This window comes from Lynx canadensis, chromosome B2 (genome assembly GCF_007474595.2).
Source record: "Lynx canadensis isolate LIC74 chromosome B2, mLynCan4.pri.v2, whole genome shotgun sequence".
Classification (NCBI taxonomy): domain Eukaryota; kingdom Metazoa; phylum Chordata; class Mammalia; order Carnivora; family Felidae; genus Lynx; species Lynx canadensis.
Genome location: NC_044307.1, coordinates 16,423,900 through 16,444,559, shown reverse-complemented (window position 1 = coordinate 16,444,559; position 20,660 = coordinate 16,423,900). Strand labels below are relative to the sequence as shown.

The 20,660-nt window shown below is 44.1% G+C and overlaps 1 protein-coding gene across 6 annotated transcripts in view; it reads left to right on the top strand.

The window, feature by feature from the left end:
* HIVEP1 (HIVEP zinc finger 1) overlaps positions 1 to 20,369 on the top strand; it is a 148,337-nt gene extending 127,968 nt beyond the window's left edge. For all 6 annotated transcript variants that reach the window (XM_030314843.1, XM_030314837.1, XM_030314841.1 and 3 more), the window contains 2 exons: positions 16,785 to 17,296; positions 18,564 to 20,369. In XM_030314843.1, the coding sequence (XP_030170703.1) occupies positions 16,785 to 17,296; positions 18,564 to 19,742 (1,691 nt within the window). In that variant the 3' untranslated portion in view covers positions 19,743 to 20,369. The remainder of the gene's footprint in view (positions 1 to 16,784; positions 17,297 to 18,563) is intronic.
* Positions 20,370 to 20,660: the final 291 nt, after the last annotated feature.

Sequence of the window (20,660 nt, the reverse complement as noted above, 5' to 3'; positions counted from 1 at the left end):
CGCACTTACCCCTACCCGGGGTGTGTGTGTGTGTGTGTGTGTGCGTGTGTGTCATTATCTGTTCCTTTCAACTAGGAAGTAAATCATAAGGACACGGATTGTAATATGCCCACTGCCATATCTCCAGCTTCTTAGGATGGTGGCTGGCAAGTGACAGGTAGTAAATAGTTGCTGATTTAATGAGGGACTGGAGGGGAAAATGACCTATTAGCTCTCAGAAAATTGTTCCATTTTATTATGTTTAGAATTTGACATGTTAGTTTCCATGAAATCCCTTCACTCAAATCCGGTGGTAGCCCTAATATAGTATTTAATGCCTTTACTATAAGCAGTGTTTACGTGACATGGCCTAGGCAGACACAGGTGACATTGAGGCAATGACGGCATGTGTTAATTTGTTATTTATTGGTCATTGGATCAGAAGACTAGAAGTTGGTTCAAGTTCTCCGATGATTCCACCATTCCAGATGGGTGAAGATCTGTTCTGTTCTTCAGTAGTTCCAGAGAAGAAAAGTTAATTCTCTCACTGACACATCCATTTATGTACTTAGCACTTGAGCAGCTGTTACATGCACAGTCACTGCCCTCAGGAGGCACAGACTCAGCAGGGCTCGCTCCCCAAGGCTGGGGTTGGGGAAGGAGCAGAGATGCCTCGTTGGTTGTAGAAAGATGACCGAGGGTGTCCCGGAAGTAGGGGAAGGGGCTTATCTATCCATACGTTGCTTTATCGGCGACGTACCTGCAGCTGACGGGGGCAGCATTCTGGACCGAGGGAGTCGTTTGGGCAAAAGCCCCGAGGTTAGGAGAGCGAAGTAGGATGCTGATAAGCATGTAACTGGGACAAGATGTGAGAGAGTTGGACAGGACACATAGCTGACCAGTGCTGAGGGACGGGTCCGACTATGCAAGGGAGCACTTGCTCCAGGTGCAAACTATGCTCACTTACCCTTAGATAGAATCAGAGTCTCTGCTGTGGCAGTTGGTACAGATTTCTTGATGTTGTGACACTCGAAAACCATTATTTCTTTGCTATGATTTTTCTAGTACTTTCACTCTTCTGTTTTTTAATTTATTTTTGAGAGAGAGAGAGACAGAGTGCGAATGGGGGAGGGACACAGAGGGAGACACAGAATCCGAAACAGGCTCCAGAATCCAAAACCGAGCTGTCAGCACAAAGCCCAACGCAAGGCTTGAACTCACAAACTGTGAGATCATGACCTGAGCCCAAGTCAGACACTTAACCAACTGTGACACCCAGGCACCCCCATATTTTTATTCTTTTAAACATTCCATAATATGTAAAGTGTTCCCAAGACTTAAAAAGTTTAATTTTTTTAATGTCACCTACAGTCATTTAAAGCCATTGCCTCCTTAGACCCACATACACCTGTCTTTCAATCTGGATTATTTTTTCAAATGTTTTTGAAACAAAAGAAAAGATAATGGGGCTTTTAATCCGTGACTCTGGAATTTTCATTGCTGAGCTCTCTTTTTGTTTTGCTTCGGTTTTATTTTTGTTCTCCCCCCCGCCCCCACCGATGATGTGATTTTATTTTGTAGTGAGAAATTAGACCATAGTGACTAAAAGAAGCATGATTGCATTAAGTGGGTGGTCCCGTTCAGCAGCAACAATAAAACCGTAACATAGAGCAAAAGCCTCTTTCTGGAAGGCTGTTTCTATAGAGAAAGTGCCTCAGTTCTTCTATGTCCCTTATTCCCCTGTAGATGGAGTTTACAAGTTTGGGTGGAAAGTCTGGCGTGGTTTCTCTCTCGTGACATCCAATTGCATGTATACATGTGTGACGACTAACTTAGAAATCTCGTTCTTCATTTATTAAATTAGGGAGCACTGTTTCCCCTGGAATTAATTTCTACTCTGACCCAGCATCACTCTGGTATAGAATTGTCCCCATAGAATAGACTGTCCTAAAAGGTAAGGGCCTGATTTGTTCCCGCTTTTAAGGTTTCTGTGTATATTTGGAAACCCTGCCCTTATCGACTCCATAAGGATGTGATAAGGCCTAGCAGCTTGTTATGAAGTGTTTCGCTTTTACCGTCAATTTCCCTTCCCGAGGAAACATACAAATTACCAGGCATACATTTGTAGGAGATGAAGTGGCTGCCTTTTAAAAACTTAGGAAGGAGAGTCAATGCTTTCAGGTATTGCAGTTTTAAATTTTGAAGCGTACATCTGCTGGTAGACCGGAGCTTGAGGCTCTGAGGCTGGTCAGTGTCGAGTGATCTTCCATTCAAGTTCGCTTCTCTGCACCCTCCTTACCCCCTTACCCGCTGGGGTTGCCCATCACCCTGGCCACAAGGGCAGCCTCCCCCTCGTAGGGATCAGATGCATGGCCGTGGTTCCTTCTGCGACTTTAGCTGCCACCTAGGATCCCCTGCCCATCTCGACATTCCTGCCCGAGAGCATATTCTCCGTCTTCATGGCCCCACCGATGAAAACGAGCAAACGTGCTGTCTTTGTTCTTCAGTGGTGAACAGCTTTCTCAAATGCTTCTGTGGCATCCTGGGGTCTTGATATCGTTTCTCATATTTGTAATCTAACATAAATCCAGTATTAAGCCTGTGCACGCGCACTGTCAGAAACCACACTGGGATTCCAGCTGCCGCGTGTCCACAGTAAACATTCAGGAAAGTGCGAAGGGCTTGGCCGGCAGTGAGGTGTACGGCTCTTAGCACGGTTAGCTTTCTTACCTGTATTTCAGAAAGGTAGTGGTTACGGTGGCTTCGCAGATGCCTTTCATGCCGACACAGCCTCAGGTTGTCGGGAGCCAGCTCGTCCAGCCAGGTGAAAAGTGGAAGTCAGGAATAACTAAGTAAACTCAGCCAGTTGACTGTCCTTTAGCAGCACCTGGCTCTTCCTAAACACAGTTGACATTGGTCACTAGTTACGCTGACAGGTTGTAGATGCCTACTAAAGAGAATAGTGATTCAAGAAAACTAAGTGAGATTCAGGAGCCCCTTGTCTTTTGGGAGCCGAACCCATTCCTCTAAAATGTCAAGGCTCGATCAGCATGAAAATTTGTGACGTTGTCTTCTCCGGGTACTGGTTTAAATTCCTACGGAGTTTTTATAGCCGCGTGACAGATTTCCTGGTTTAACAGTGTAGGAGCGGCATGGGCAGTGGGGTCCTATGGTGCCGTAGGAAGGGGGCTTACCTTCACGACCATCGCAGACAGACTGCCCATGCTAACAGGACATGTAATAACGTACAGCATATCTTTAAACCTTGATCACCTCAGACCTCTGAGAGATGGGGGTCAATCTTTTTAAAGGAGAAAGTAACCCACAATGATGTTATTAGGGAGACCAGATTCTAAATGCCAGACTTTGCCAGAATAGCACCCAAAACCCTATCCTGAGAGCAGTGTGTTTAGGTTTACAGGAAAAATTTAGGGGTTTGGCCATTTAAATAGATCTTTTCTGTAGCACACATGTGATTGCCACCAAGAACTATCCTCTCTGAGCTTCTATTTGTTCAACAAAATGTAGCAAAGGCTCAGAAAGGCAGGAATTACTAGAGTATGTCACCAGAATATTTCTTTTTGTTTGTTTTTTGTGGGGTTTTTTGGTTTTTTTTTTTTTTTTTTTTTTTGTTTGTTTTTTTTTTTTTGAGAGAGAGAGAGAGTGAGAACAGGCAGGGGAGGGGGATAGGGACGCAGGGACAGAGGATCCAAAGCAGGCTGTGCGCTGACAGAAGTGAGCCCAATGTGGGGCTCGAACTCACGAACCATGAGATCATGACCTGAGCTGAAGTCGGACACTCAACCGATTGAGCCACCCAGGCGCCCCCGAGTATTTATTTCTTAACCATTATTACCATTTGGTAATGTCTTGGCCAGCTTAGGGCCTTCTGGGAAAAGTCCAAGGCTTCCTATGCTATATGTATAGTTATTTCTGGATGTCTGCCTTGTTTTGTCTAGTTTCACCAAAGGTTTCCTCTGGGTCTATTTCTCCTTAACCTCAGTGTTTCTTTTCCTGGTATTATCGTCAATCTTTTTTTTTTTTTTTTTTTTTTTTTTAATGGTCCTAAACCTGTTCTCTTCTGTGCCCACCAACATGATACTGGGAATGTCCTTCATTGGGGTCACGTGCATGCTCGCTGGGTGATAAAGAGCACTTACTGAGGATCAATGTGAAAAGGATAGTGGACGAAGGACTGAAGACCCTGGATAGTTTCAATTCCTTACTACTCTTAGTAACAGCAGGCTGCATGGCTGCCCATTTTAGCCTGTAATTCTTGTGCTGATGTCCAAGTGGAGTAAATGGACAGATGCTCGGAAACATTTACTTTGAATGAAGCAGGAGGAATTACAAATGGTTCTAAGCCTACCATTAAAATAAGGACATTTGCCAAGGGGCGCCTGGGTGGCTCAGGCAGTTAAGCCTCTGATTTCAGCTCAGGTCATGATCTCATGGTTCCTGAGTTCGAGCCCCTCATCCGGCTCTGTGCTGGCGACTCAGAGCCTGGAGCCTGCTTCACGATTCTGCGTCTCCCTCTCTCTCTCTGTCTCTCTTTCAAAAATAAATATTTTAAAAAAGTAGATTTTTTTAATTAAAAGGAAGTAAAATACGGGCATTTGGCATTGTGAAGAAGTTTCTGTTTAGCTTAAAACCAGCAACTCGAGCTGTAATTATAGTATGTGCTCACGAAAAGTCTCATCCCTCCAGCCAGCTGCACGTGGCCCTCCTATTCGTCTTGTCGTGCAAAATTACACTGCCTCAGGAATTTGGTCCCTGTGTTCTTGGGGTATTAGCGAATACTTTTTCGTTTTCACCTTTTATGTCAAAAAACGCGCTGCTGGCTATTTGCTTTCATGCCTTGATCCAAAGAATGTTTTTGTCAACAGAATGCCGGACCTCAGTGCTAGGAATGTTAATATGTGCCCTCAGCTGCCAAACTGGGAGAGCCATTCAGCGTGGCAAAATGCAGCTGCAGAAGTGATTCTCGCTGGGGGTGAGGTAGAGGATAATGTGTGTAAGAAAACGATGTTAGCTCGCAGGATTTAAAACCTGTAGCACATTTACCCTTAAAATAAATTGAAGTGTGTTTCTCTAAATGAAATCCTGTCTACATGAAACCTGCACAGTATGTTTTTGTCACTGGGATTTTGTTGGAAAACATTAGTACTCCTAAGAAAAACTTCCGCGTACGATGTGAGACCATAAGAGCTCTTAAGATTTATGTTTAAGATAAATAAGTCTTAATGTCATTAACAAACGACACAGATAAGAGTCTTTCGGCGTACTTCCTGAAGTAAAACGTTAAACTCTGGCCCATTACATGCTTAGTGATGTTTTCATCTTTAAAAACATCCAAAAATAACACAAAAGTTTATTACTGCAGTAGTTACGGGCTTTCAGGGAAAATTTCCCCGGTTTTTGCGGCTGTTTGTCTGGATCTCCAAGTAATGTTTCCAAACATGTGAGAAGAACAAAAACAGACAGATGACAGCAGGAGAGTGTGGATCCCGGACGGGGTGGTGCTGACCTCTCGGGAGTCTGAGCACCTTCCAGCAGGTGTCACTGTCTGGCAAGGATGGGAGGGCGGGGCACCCTTCATCCAGCGCGCGCTGGGTTTTGAAATCCATGTCTAGGGAAATTGTTCGAAACATTTACTCTTGAAGAGCAAGGTCGCTGCACCGAATACCTCTTCTTTCCCTCGTGAATTTAAATTCACAGAAAATAAAGTTAATTTTACACTTGCGTAAAATTTTACTGAGTATTGGAAAAATAGGAAGTAATAGAAGTCTTAAGGGCCACGCATTTATGAGTTTGGGAACAAGTATGGTTTTTTTTTTTTGTATCTGTTCCGGGCTCCCCGGGTGATGCAGGGGGTCAGACGCTCCAGCCTTGACGCTCCTGGAATATTACACTCTATATTGTCCACACCACGAAGGGAACGGTTGCAAGAATAGTGCGAAGTCAGTACATCTTATTGGCGTAACGACAGGACTCCTAGATACATGGAAACCTGGCTCCAGATTTCCACTCTGATGCGCCCGAGCTGTATAGAAATCGCTGAACTAGGATGAATTTGATGATCGGTGCTGCTATGACGTGCTTGTTAGATTTAAGCATGACAGCAGAATATAGACGTGGGCAAATTTTTTTCTGGAAAGGGCCGGATAGTGAATATTTTTAGGTTCTGTGGGTCATACGGTCCCTGCCGTGACTACTGACGCTTGTGGTTGTGGCCAAGAGCTGCCTTAGGCGGTTTGTAAACCAGCAGGCCTGCTGTGCATCGCTGAAACTTGACTGACCCGAACAGGCAGCAAGCCGCACGCGGCCAGCCCAGCAGCCGTAGTTTACCGGCTTCTGATGTAACAGGTGCTCGGCGTGGTCTGGCGTAGTAGTTACTACACTGTGTAACCTGCTACGGCAAAATGAGCGATACCGCAGAGTCCTAAATGGTTAAGTTTGGGGAGTGGTTAACAAGTCTGTGTTCTCGTCCCCGCTGGCTTGTGATCACAGACGAGTCACTTTTCCCCGCTTTGTCTTCTGTCAGCCTAATTTCTGGGGCAGTAGCAATCATCGTCTTTGGGGGTAGGAGCGGGGCTAAGGGGACCGCGGGGTTACATGAAAGGACTTTTATTAGCACACATAAACAAATTCGTGTTCATGTGAGTGGGTGGGCTCTGCGTCGGTGCTACGGATATTTAAAAGGATGCCATCGTCTTCCATTCATTTAAGCTCTCCGGTCTATCTTTTCTCTGTCACCCTAGAGGATCAACCCTGTTTAACAAGTATGTAATGATCCAGAATTCATTTTCAGGTTTCCAAACAGGGACAGTGGTCTCCCCCTTCAGGAGTTTGAAGACACAGTGCATGCAGGGAGGTAAACATTACTCTCTCCTTGTCTTGGCGAAGGAAATCTGCAGAAAGGAGTCCCAGCCCTTGTTAAGTCCTCCCAAGCGGTAGGCCTGTGTCCAGGGAGAAAGGAAAGTCCCGAAAAACCACCCTGTGTGTCTTCCTACCCATCATACCTCCAACTTTGGTCTGAAACTCAGCGTGATCGAGGCGAAGTCAGATTAAAATGGAGCCAAATAGTTTTACCCCCTTCTCCTTAAACAGTGTATGGTTTTTGTTGTTTTTTTTTAAAATCTCTCACATAAATTGCATACACTGAAAATCTGTACCTATATATAAATTGCAGTGTATTTGTGGTGAAATATAAAAGGTTAAGTTACTAGTTTACATTCTTCTTGGGGATTGCATTTTGTATGTTCTCCTATTCATAATCAAAGATTCTAATGTGTGTACCTATAAACATTTCAACTCATGCATAGTCATAAGCTAGCTGCATTTCTGTAATTTATTGTTGACCTTTCGTATCACTCTGTAGTTAGATTTTTAAAATATGACATTGGAATGGGGGATGTTTAGCACAGACTCAGGAGCCAAACATAACCTGGGTTTGAATCTCAGCCCCGACACTTGTGAGCTGTGGGCTTGACACTTGAAAATAATTAACTGCATTTCACAGTTTTTAAAATTATCATCTGAGGAAATGTCACGTCCTTAACTAGTCCTTGTTTTAGTTATGATCAAATAGGATTGAGCTATGTGACGTGCTAAGCTAGATTCTACTAGAGTCCCGGTGGCCAGACCCAGAGTAGAGCCATTCAGTCCCCTTATGCACAACGAACCAAGAGATATAAAAATAGGTGCAAGATACAAGGAAGGAACACGTTCAGGTGCTAAAAATTTAACATGTGTATGTAGATCCTGGTATATTTTGGAGAAATCTCCTGTGCTTTTAAATTGACCAAGAGAAGTGTTGGCTTTGGTCTCAAGAACTAATAGTTTCTTATTAAACAATAGGAAAGAAAAAAATTGCTTCACAGAAAGAGAAGTCTTTATGACTGTAAGAACAGCAGGGAGGTGGATTTCATGCAAGCCTATCTGAATGAGATGGAATATCCGTGTCGATAGAGTAAGGACAAGACCCTGGAGTACTGACAAATTGTTTGTTTCACGCAGTTTTCCAAAAGATTATTTTAGTCTCACAGAACAGCTGCCGCAAACGAGTGTAGAGAGTTCCCGTGAGCTCCTCACCCAGCCTTTCCTTGTGTCGGCGTCTACATAACGCAGGACATTTGCCAACCCTAAGAGACTAACTCCAGCTCCGCGTTACTGACTAAAGGACAGAACTGACTTGAATTTCACCAGTTTTGCCACCGTTGTCCTTTTCCTGCCCCGGGGTCTCCTTCAGAATCCCACACTGCCCTTCGTGGCCCATGCCTCTTTAGACTCTGCCAATGTGTTCCCCTGTCGCTGTTGTCTTCCGTGACCTAGATGTTTGTAGGGAATACTGATCGGTTATTTTGTAGAACGTCCTCAATTCAGGGTTTTCTGATGTACGCTCACGATGGGATTGGGGTTGGCAGTATTGGGAAGGTGCCGTAGGGTGACTGTACTTTTGTTAGTGTTTGATATCGGGAGGTACATTACGTCAGTAGGTATTGTTGGTCATGTTAACCAGGACTCTCTACTGTTAACTTACTGCCTGTTGTCACTGTTAAATGTTTATGGGAGATGCTTTGAGAATATGTAGATGTCCTATTTCTACATTGGCGGACCTTGCTGAGGGGATTACTAGGGCGTTCTAATTTATTAATTAGAATTTTTCTGCAGGGAGAAGTTACCATGTCTCCATTTGTCCCCTCAGCCTTTTATTCAGTTATATCACTATGGACTCAAAGATATGTATTGTATTCTTTGGGTTATAATCTTTTACGGTGTTTTCTTGTGTACAGCTCAATAAAACGGGCCATCGAGAGCTCTTTGAGGTCTCTTCCTGTGCCCTTTCAACCTGCCCCATGTTTTGTTGTTTTTTTTCTTTAAGAAGTTCCTGATTTTCTAGCACCCCAAGATGTTTCAACCCCAAAATCAACCATTTCTTCAAGGCCTCTGGTTCTCTTTACCGGAGAATGGTATTTAGAAACCAAGATCTCGCTGGATGGTGTGTTCATTGCTACTGACCTGTCACTGCTTCTGAGCCCTCTCAGTGGATAGCGCTAGGAAGTATATGTACATGTGCTAACTCCTACTTACACACTATTTCTGTATCTGTGTGTGTGAATACACACACGTGCACATACATGTTATGCCATATACATGAATGAAACACGAGTCCATACATGTTTCCAATTCCAGGCCAGCACCACAAAGTTGATTCTAGCATCTTCTAGTTCCTTCTTTTTCTTTCACCCACAATGAGGAACCCGGTCCTCATCTACAATGCGTTCACGTATTTGTTCAACTCTAGTGTTAATCAGTGAGCCAGTTCCCAAAATCCTAACCCACCCGAGAAAGACAGATTTAAGTTACAGTGCAGTGTTTGTGTGCAGTTCTTTTTGTTTTTAGCCTTCACCTCACCTGGTCAGAGCCCTCTTTGCAAAGGTCACCTAGGGTGGGACCTTTCTTCCCATCCCTACTGAGTGGGTGTGTGGTTCACTTGTACTTCAGTTAGGTCATCTATCTCAGCCTGCATTTATCTTGGATTCTTCCCACATCCTGGCTGATTATGCTTCTATTTACATCCCATAAAGTTCACTTCATGGTTTACAGCTCACTCTATGGCAGTCTTTGACAAATGCAGAGAATGGTGTGTCCACCCCCACGGTTCCGTCACCCCAAAAACTCCCCTAGTGCCATTCCTTCATAGACAACTGCTTCTCTTACCCGGCAACCCCTAGCACCACTGATCTCTTTTCCAGAGTGCATATAAAAGGGAAAATAGAGTAAGTAGCTTTTCGGGTCTGGCTTCTTTCACTTAGCATAAGGCAAGTAAGAGTTATCCATAGTTCATTTCTTTTTATTGTTAAGTAGTATTCCATTGTATTGATGTGCCATGATTTGTTATCCACAGACCAGCCAAAAGATTTGGAGTGCCGCTAGTATTTGGCAAATATGAATAAACTTGCTGTAAGACATTCATGGGGCTCCTGGGTAGCTCAGTCCGTTAAGCATCCGACTTCGTCTCCGGTCATGATCTCGCAGTTCACGGGTTCGAACCCACATCGAGCTCTGTGCTGACAGCCCAGAGCCTGGAGCCTGCATCAGATTCTGTGTCTCCCTCTCTCCCCCTCCCTGCTTGCACTCTGTCTCTCTCTCTCCAAAATGAATAAACACTAAAAAAAATTTTTTTTAAAGACATTCACATATAGGTTTTTATATGAATTTAAATTTCCATTTCTGCAGGGTTTCATACTAGGGGTAGGAATCTCTGGGTCATGTGGCTGGTATAGGTTTAGCATTATAACAGACTGCCCAGACTGCTTTTCAAAGTGCCTGCACCATTTTACAGTCTTCACCAGCAATGCATGGGAGTTGAGTTATTCTGTGACCTTCCCAGCACAGTTTTAAAAAACTATTCTAACAGGTTTACAGTGGTATTTCGTTGCAGTTTTAATTTGCATTTCTTCAGTTGATGATATTGAACATATTTTCATATGCTATTTGTTTTCCAGATGTCTGGAAAAGTATTGGTGAAGTATTCAGAAATTTTGCCCATTTTTCAAGTGGGACATGTATTTATTTATTGTTGAATCTTAATATTTTTAAAAAATATATCCTGGAAATATTTTCTTTGTCAAAAATGTAATTTGCAGAAGTGGTCTCGCCATCTATGTCTGTCTTTTTGTTCATTTTTGCAATGTCTTTCTCAGAGGAAAAAAAAAAAATGAATGTTCAGGTTGCCTAGTTTATCAATTTTTTTTTAATTGTGCTTTTGGTGTCCTACGTAAGAAACCTTTGTCTACCCTAAGGTTACAGATTTTCTACAGTTTTCTTTGAGAAGTTTTACAGTTGTGTATTTTACATTTAGATATCGGTTTTGAGTGATTGTGGAAGATATAAAGTATGTGTCATGTTTTTCCTATGTGGATGTCCATTCGTTTCAGTGATATTTATTGAGAAGACTGTCCTTTCCCCATGGAGCTACCTTGTTTTGTTTTGTTTTGTTTAATTTATTCACTTTTGAGACAGAGAGTGTGAGCTGGGGAGGGGCAGAAAGAGAGGGAGGGAGGGAGAGAGAATCCCAAGCAGGCTCCATACTGTGAGCACAGAGCCCTAAGCCAGGCTTCAATTCACAAACTGTGAAATCATGACCTGTGCCAAAATCAAGAGTCGGATGCTTAACTGACTGAGCTTTTTTGTGAGATTTTGTGAGATTTTTATTGCAATTGTATTGCATCTATAGATTGAATTTGGGAGAAAGGCTACCTTAACAATATTGAAACTTCCAGTCTGTCTATGAATATACTAGATGTCTTCATTTACTTCTGTCTTTGGTTTCTTTAACTAGTATTTTGTAGTTTTCAACCTACAAATCCTGCACATTTTTAAATTTTATTCTTTTGGTGCTATTTTAAATAGCATTGTGGTTTTTTTTCAATGTTTGTTTATTTTTGAGAGCGGGAAAGTGCACGTGCACATACACCTGCGTGCCCGTGCACACATGGGGGAGGGGCAGACAGAGAGGGAGACACAGAATCCGAAGCAGGCTCCAGGCCCCGAGCTGTCAGCACAGAGCCCGACGCGGGGCTCGAACTCACAAACCACAAGATCATGACCTGAGCTGAAGTCAGACGCTTAACCGATTGAGCCACCCAGGAGCCCCAAATAGTATTGTATCTTTAATTTTGAATTCTAGTTGTTCATTGGTGGGCAATAGAGTTTTTAATAGATTTATTATCCTTTTAATATCTGTGGGTTTGTAGTAATATCCCCTTTTTCTTTCCTATTGCTGGTGATTTGTATCTTTTTTTTCCCCTTGGCCAGTATTACTAGATGTTTGTCAATTTTTTTTTTTTTCATTTCTTTCCCCAAAGACCCAGCTTCTGGTTTTATTGGATTCCTGTTTTTCTTTTTTCAATTTCTTTATTTCTGTTCTCATCTCTGTTATTTCCTTTCTGCTCCCTGCTTTGGGTTTAGTTTTGGTTTCTCTTTTTCATTTCTAAAGGGGAGAACTTAGATTATTTATTTGAGACCTCTCTTCTAACAGAAGTGTTTGATACAGTAAGTTTCTCAGTAACCACTTCTTTAGCTGCATGCCACAATTTGAGTGTTATATTTTAATATTCATCTAGCTCAGGAGCGCCTGGATGGTTCAGTCAGTTAGGTCATGATCTCATAGTTCATGAGTTCGAGCCCCACATCCATCTCTCTCTGCTCTCAGCACAGAGCCCGCTTCAGATCCTCTGTCTCCCTCGCTCTCTACCCCTCCCCCATGCTCTTTCTCTCTCTCTCTCAAAAATAAATAAACATTTTAAAAATATAAATTCATCTACCTCAAAGTATTTCTAACCTTTCTTTGAGACTTGCTCTTTGACCCACAGATTATTTAGGAATATGTTTCGTAAGTCTGGAATATTGGAAGATTTTCAGGTATCTTCCAATTATTGATTTCTAGTTTGATTCTGTTTTCATCTGAATACTTACTCTGTGACTTTTATTAACTTCAATGTGTTGAGGTTTGCTTTGTAGCTCTGAAGATGGCAGAGATTGGTGAACATTCCATGTATACTTATACGGAAAGCAGAGTGTGTTATTGCTTGGAATGTTCTATAGCTGTCAGCTGGGACTAGTTAATTGGTAGTGTTTTTCAGGTCTTCCTTCTGTGTTGTCACTCATTTTCTGTACGCTTGTTCCATCACTTACTAAGAGTGGGATGTTAAAATCTTCAACTCTAATTATGGATTGGTTTATTACTTTTTTCAGTTTTAGCCCCATTTATTTTGAGGCTCTGGTTTATTAGTTGATATACATTTAGGATTATATGTCTTTTATCATGATGTAATGTTCCTGTTCATTCTTGATAGTATTCTTTGTTCTGAAATCTACTTTGCCTGGTACTGATACAGTTTTTCCAGCTGTGATTCCGTTAATGTTGTAAGGTACACTTTTCTCCAAACTTTATTTTCAATCTGTTTATGTCTTTCTGTTTAAAATGGGCTTTTTTGTATATAGTATATATACTTGGCGCTTGCTTAATCCAGTCTAGCAATTTCTCTCTTTTAATTAAGGTGTTAGACTTGAATTCCTTTTAATGTTATTTTTCATGTAGTAGAAAAAAACCTACCACCTTGCCACCTGGGTGTGTTTTTTTTATTTAATTTTTGTTCTTTTTATGACTTAATTGCGCATTTTTTTATGACTCTGTTTTATCTCCTCCTTAACTTTGTTATTTACCCCTCTTTAGAAAATTTAGTTGTCTTCCTTCACATAATGCTGCATTACTTCACATGCAGCTTAGAGACTTTGTAACTGTATTCACAGTACCTCCTTTCCGTTGTTTGTGCTGTTGTGTTCATACTGTCTACGTTTACCGGTGCCGTAAACACCCGGTCCATTATGTCTGCCGCAGATGTTCAGTTGTCTTTTAGAGCAAGCAATTAGAACTTTACAGAAAGAATCCTTATTCTGCTTCTGATACTCTTCAGCTTTTTGTGTCGATCCACATCCCTTCTGAGCCCATATCCTCTCTACCCAAAGAGTTTCCTTGAACATTTACTGTCAAGTAAGTCTACTGGCAGTGAATCCCCTCCGTTTGTATTTTTCTAAGAAAGTCTGCATTTCTCCTTTGTCTTTGAACACTGTTTCCGTTGAGCATAGAACTCTGGGTTTGGCCATTTTCTTGTTGTCATTGTTACTTTGTTTTTCATTTGTAGCATCTCACTGCCTTCTCCGTCACCTGTGTCCAGCTCTCAGCTGAAATTCCCACTGGACCCTGCGGGTGGCCCACAAGCCTTTAACCCATCAATTATTTTGAATTCTCTGATGCTTCTGACATCTGTGTCCTATCCGACTGGTTCTGATTGCTTTTTCTCTTCTGCATACGTTTTTTTTCCTGCCTTTTTGTATGTCTCGTAATTTTTGTTACGAGAGCTAGACATCTTGTGTAAGACAGTGGAGACTACGTAAATAGGCTTCCTGCCTCTTGACAGGTGTGCCTCTCCTGCCGGGCCTTTAGTGTGGGCATCAAGAGTTTTTGTAGTTAGAAGTGGGGCTGCAGGTGCGTGATACGTTATATATACGGCAGGCTTCCAGCACCAGAGGCTTCAGATTCCTCTAGACTTAACTTGTCTTTGGGGGAGGAGGGGTTGATTAGGAGGGCAGTGCCCATTTCAGTCCCAGTTTTAGGTGTCTCAGTGAGTGTCGCTCTACACATTCCCGTTCATCTCCTGTCCCTCTCCCAACAGTTTTCGGCTGTTACCCGTTACGTAAAGGTCTTAGCTTGGCATTTAGGGGTGAGGAGGAGGACAGGATGCCCTCGGGTTCCGATTCAGCCTCAGACTCCCACATGCGCCATGCTTTTAGGTTTCTGGGCCGTGGCGCTTGTGTTCTCCCACCACTCCCTCAGCTGTTGTGGGGGACTCAGCTGGTAATCTTGTCCTTCCTCAAGGAGTAGAGCTGTGTTTTTTCTCCTGTTCATCCCCTCTCCGCACTGCAGTAAGTTTTCACTAGTTTCCTAAGGGCAGCAGTGCTTGTGCCCTTCCCTCCGCAGTGTTTTTCCCTGACGGAGCGAGAGGAAGTGGATCCAGGTGGAATGTCTTGTTCCTTCTCTCTGGCTACGGCGCCTGTCACCCAGATCTGGACAACAGGGGATACTTCACACTCTTTCCTGTGAGGACTTGAATGGGGTTCATGGCATAGAGCCTGCAGGAAAGAGTAGCTTCAGAGGATTCACACAACGTGGGCAGTCCATACTTGCTCTGACCAGCCTGTCATCTGTTGAACAGCAACCTCCCGGCCAGTGTCCCATCGCACACACCCCAGATGATGCTGGCTTATGTCTGCTCTCTTCCCACAGACACCGTCTCTGTTTACAGTTTGGAGTGTTTGATTGACGGGGACCTCAGCTTTATAGGGAATATTGAAAAAGTCATCAATATGAAGATAGCCTTGTTTGTTTGTTTGTTTGTTTGTTTAAGATAATAATTTTTAAGTGAAAGCACATCTCACCCTAGTTGGACTTTGGAGCTGGGCTCACCTCTGGTGAAGTCAGCCCCCCTGTCTGGTAACCTGTTCCCTGGTCACCTCATGTCTTTGGATTTTCTTTCCCACTTTCCCCTCAGTCTCTTAAAATATGTCTGACTCTGCACTGTTGGAGCAAATTCAAAACAAATTGGGAGTGACTCCAATTTTAGAATTTCAACCATCTGATAGGGGTCAGGAGAGCTATCTGTGAGGCAGGGGGCAGGCCATTTACCCAGAAATCACCCATTCCATCTGTAGCACGGGCGCCTGGTGGGATTCAGGATATTAGCATTATTTCATAGCAAAACCAGCAGAACCCTCAAAGCAAAAAGCATATGAAATCATGTGTTAAAGTAACCTAAATGAATGTGTTTTGTCCTTGAATGTTTTAATTGTAAAAGTAATGTGCTTGAGATCAACAGCAGAAAAGTTCTAGTCCATTCCATCCTCTTGAAATAATCAGCCTCCAATGGTTTGGTGTCGATCCTTTGAGACTTTTCTCTAAGAACTTGGTAATAGAGAAGGAATAGTAAAATCAATTAATACGCAGACCATTTGGGATATGCAGGAAGCAAACGTGTTGCTTATTTCCCTATTATTTTTCCTGCTCAGAAAGTATACATAAATGCAGAATGTTAAAAGTACGCATAAATGACAGAACGGTTCGCAGCTAAGCTGAATACATTCTGATACCTTCTTTATTATAGCTCAGCGCCAGAGATTTGGGGTAGAGGTGTCGCATTCATCCACCATTTAACTTTTTAAAAGTTTATTAGCTTTCTAAGGGAAAGAACCTCTAATTTTGTGGGATTCTGAACAGATAAAAATTTAAATCCAGTTTCCACATGATCTCATGAGAATTAAGAAACTATTCCCTGGACCTTCCTGAATCTTCTTTGTTAAACACGGTCCCGTGTGACATTATGAGGCTGATACTAATGACTCTTATTAGTTATGGTTCCTCTTCCTGTGAGGAGCGAGTTGGATTACCACAGGGAAAAAATGACAGGAAAATTTAGCACCTCTCTTAGTGAAAAGAAAAGAAAAAGGTAGAAGTCTTAAGTCCTAGAGAGTATTACTACCCAGAGCACAATGGAAACCTCTCTAAAATACTATCCAAATCTCAGTTCACATATTTCATAGAATTATCAAATAAAATTATTGGGCTCACAAATCCAAATGCCATCAGTTTGTTTTGCTTTTTGTTTCAGTTTGTTCAAAAGAGAGGCAGAGAAGTAGCTAGAGCTCAGGAAGAGTTGTGTTGAACTCTGTCAAATTTTTTATATCTTCCCGTCTTCTTTAACGGTTGAGTCCTTTACAGGCTCTGTGCTGACAGCTCAGAGCCTGGAGCCTGCTTCCGATTGTGTGTGTGTCTCTCTCTCTGCACCTTCCCTGCTCGTACTCTGTCTCTGTCACTCAAAAAATAAATAAACGTTAAAAAATTAAAAAAAAAATAGTTGAGGCCTTTATTTCTGATTTTCTTGGTATATTATCCTCACCTGCCTAACCTCCCGAGGCCCATTTCACATTCTGCGTCCCTGACAAGTGTACTGGCCATGCCACTCTCTGTCAGCGCCCCGCTTGTCCGATTCCTGGCCCGACTGACTTATTCTTCCCCCTGCCACCCCTCCTCGGCTAAACTGGAGACTTTCTGTGAGTAGGGCCCTTCTCTGTTATGGTCCTCACAGCATTGCCAAGCTTACGAAAACTAAAAGAAAATAAAAGGCTGCACCTGTCCACATGCAGAACATGCTATAACATCACCCCTCGGTTGTTTTTATTAGATGAGAAGCAAAGATTCGGTTTCGAGCGGTCTGGGTATGACCTTGAAGAGTCGGATGGCCCGGATGAGGACGATAACGAAAATGAAGATGACGATGAAGACAGTCAGGCTGAATCTGTCTTGTCAGCGGCTCCCTCCGTTACGGCCAGCCCGCAGCATCTTCCGTCTAGAGGTGGCCTCCAGGATCCCGGGAGCGCAGAGGAGGACGTCAGGATCGCCGACTGCTTTTCTGGGGCGCACACGGACCCGATGGACGTTCTACCCAGAGCCTTGCCCACCAAGATGACCGTACTTAGCACGGTGCAGTCAGACCACAGCCGGAAGACGGAGTCTCCGGTGAAGACCGGGCCGCACGCCGCAAAAGACGGAGAAGAAACGGCTGCTCCCGTCGACTCTTCTAGGTCACCTGAGGCCGCGCCCAGGTCCCCGTGTCACCAGATGTCTGTAGACTACCCTGAAACAGAAGAAATTCTGGGAAGTTCTGTGGCCGGAAAGAACACTACTTTAACCCAGGTAACTGTCTTGTTGTAGGGATTCCCCACAGGAGGATCCTCATGGCTCAAGAAAATAATGTACTTAAGTTTGTTTGTTTGTTTTTTAAATTTATGGCTAAGTCAGTGGGTTCAAGCGCAAGTTTTGGTTGTATTTAAAGGCAAGGGACTTTATTTATGCCCCCTGGATTCTTGCTAGGTATTTTAATCAGAGGTCACATGTTACTTCACATAAATCTGTGAAAGAACCAAATGGTTCTCTAAAACTACACTCCTTTTTAAAAATATATATGTTCCAATTGGGAACCTGACTCTTGGGACCTATTTATCCCCCTCGCTTGCCCTGAATTGTTTTTCCAGTGGCATCGATTGATGTGACGGATCCGTGCTAAATTTTCCAAACATTTTGCACTTTGCCCCTGTCGACACGACAGCGACCAGTGTCTGTGGCAAAGGTAATGTGGCCCCCAAAAATGTATCAAGAAGTTCACTTTGCTTGAATGATGAAATTGCTGTGACAGCTTGGGAAAGCTTCCTGCCGGAGAACCAGCTCGGGGCCAGACACGGGCCTGCAGAAAGCCACCCTCCGGGTGCTTTTTACCCCTGGTGGCTCATGAGGAGTGTTTAATTCTATGCCGAATATATTCATCCCACTGACCTCTTAACGTCTCTTACCTTCTCTTATGTCTTGTATGTATTGACGATGGCCATCGGGTTTATTTCTAAATGTGGCAGATCTTGGTTTGCTAGGTAACACTGGAGAAAACGAAAAAGTCTGTGAAAGCTCAGATTTCTATAGGCTATTCTAAATTAATATAATTTAACATAATTGCATTAATATTTAAATTATACTTGATATTTAAATTAAATTACTTCCAGACTGGTCACCTGTGTTCTCAGCTTCTCTATCCCAGATCACTTACATACCTGCCAGTGCCTGGAAATCTGATTTTCAGTAGACCTTTCACAAACATAGGAAGCAAGGGAGGGAGGGAGGGAAGAGGTGAAGGTAGGAAAAGAGGGGAGGGGAGGAAGGGAAGGGAAAGGGAAAGGGAAGGAGGAAATTTGCAAAACTGCAAAGTATTCCATGAAATGCGTCGCTGTCCCTTGCCCTGGAGATTAAAGACATAATAGATTTTTTAGTTGGGAATTTCTTTTTTATAACGAAGACATCATTTTTTAGCAGGCCTGTCATTTTTATGTGAATATACATGCTTTCTCCTCGTTAGGAAGAGAAGATTTTAGGCTGGCAGTTTCGCTGGAAAGGGGTTTTGTCTGTTGTCTTTCAGGGCACCGCTTGCGTGCGACGACCCCCTCCTGCCGCTGAGCGCGGCCCGCACACAGCAGTGGGGGCTCCCTCAGGGGCCTCGCCTCAGCCTGACGCCCAAGAGCAGAAGCAGCAAGTGACCCTCCAGCCGCCTCCGGGCCTGCCCTCTCCCCAGACTCATCTGTTCAGCCACCTCCCTCTGCATTCTCAACAGCAGTCCAGGACACCTTACAACATGGTTCCAGTCGGGGGAATCCACGTGGTCCCCGCCGGCCTCACGTACTCCACGTTCGTGCCCATCCAGGCGGGGCCGATGCAGCTCACGATCCCCGCCGTCAATGTGATTCACAGAACTGTGGGCCCGCCCGGGGATTCGGTCGCAGAAGTTTCCGGCGCTCCCAGCCCCGCGGGAGTGGCCGAATTGAGCGGCGTGGTGCCGTGTATACCCATTGGCCAAATCCGCATGCCGGGCCTTCAGAACCTCAGCACGCAGGCCTTGCAGCCGCTGCCGTCGCTGGGCGTGGAGACCGTCAACATCCTGGGCCTGGCCAACACCAACGTGGCCCCGCAGGTGCACCCGCCGGGGCTGGCGCTCAGTGCCGTGGGCCTGCAGGTTCTCACCGCAAACCCCTCCCCGCAGAGCAGCCCCACCCCTCAGGCGCACATTCCAGGCCTCCAGATCCTGAACATTGCCTTGCCCACTTTAATCCCCTCTGTCGGTCAAGTGCCCGCCGACCCGCCGGGGGTTCCCGAGATGCCCCCTTCCCAACCCAGGGCGCGGGAGGCGCCCCCCAGGCCGACTTCGGGAGCCGGCGCAGATCAGGGCGGCGGGGCCTCGTCTCCTCAGGGGTCCCCCCAAGTCCAGCGGGAAAATGCAACACACGTTCTAGATGCGTCTGCCCCCGCGAGAGACCCTGTCCGGCCCGACGGCTCAAGGAAAGCGGACTCGGGCAAGGCCGCCGCCGTGAATCACGTGAAGCCCAGGCACGAGCTCGCCCCCCTGCAGGGCCAACCAGCCGCCTCGGCCGAGCCTCTGCTGCAGGTGCATCCCGAAGCTTCCCTGGAGCCTTGCGGCCTGCGGACTCGCTCCCCCGAGGGGCAGGTGCCCGGGCCCGCAGCGCCGCCCCGAAGGCAGGCCACCGCGCAGTTCAGCGACGTGAGTAGTGACGACGACGAGGACAGGCTAGTGATCGCCACCTAGTGGGCCTCGACTTGGGGGGGTTTGGTTTGGTCTGGTCTGGGCTTTTGGTGGGGTTGGTTTTGGGTTTTTTTGTGTTTTTTTGGTTTTTTTTTTTTTTTTTTTTTTTTTTATATAACACTTAAAGGTTTCTTTGAAAACCCTCCTTTCCTTAAAGCACATTTTTCTGACATAAACTCATGACTAATCTTTGTGCAATCATGAACTTTTGACCAATAATTGTTGTTTTGTGTCCGCTCCAGCCATTTTTGTACATGTTGTATAGACACTTGTGCCTTTTAGGAGTTTATGTTTAGAAGCTGTACAGATTGTTGAATATCTATATACATAAAATATATATTATATATGTATATGAAAACCAGGTAGTTATTTGTGTTTAGAAAGAAAAAAAAAAAAACCCTGTCAAATAAATCAAATGATTAAATTATATGTTGCACTGTTAAATATAAATTTTTATGGCTGTGGGGCAGAGTTTCTGTGTATAAATTAGTATGTAAACTCCATATTTATTGTATTCATATTAGTCTTTGAAAATGGGTCTGTCCTTCCTGTGTAAGACAGTAACTTTACACTTCAGACAGATTTTCTGTGTCATGAAATGTTTCAGTAAAATATTGTTTACTGACTTTACCTTTGCTTCACTTGTGCCTTCTTTATATGTTTGGCGATCAGTAATCTGTGTTCCGAAAATAGCCGTAGGTCACATTCTGTCTACGCTCGGCCTCACCCTTAGTTTTGAGAAACGGGGGCTTTACTGGTGTTACTGCCGTGCGAAACTCCGTGAAACCCACCCAACTGTGAGGAGTAACTTCATAGCCATGAACTCCTAGAAGGTTCGCTACTTAGAACTCTTTTTGTAAATGCATATGGCACAGAGCCTGGAATGGGCAAACTTCCTCAATGCAGGTGGGACCATTTCTG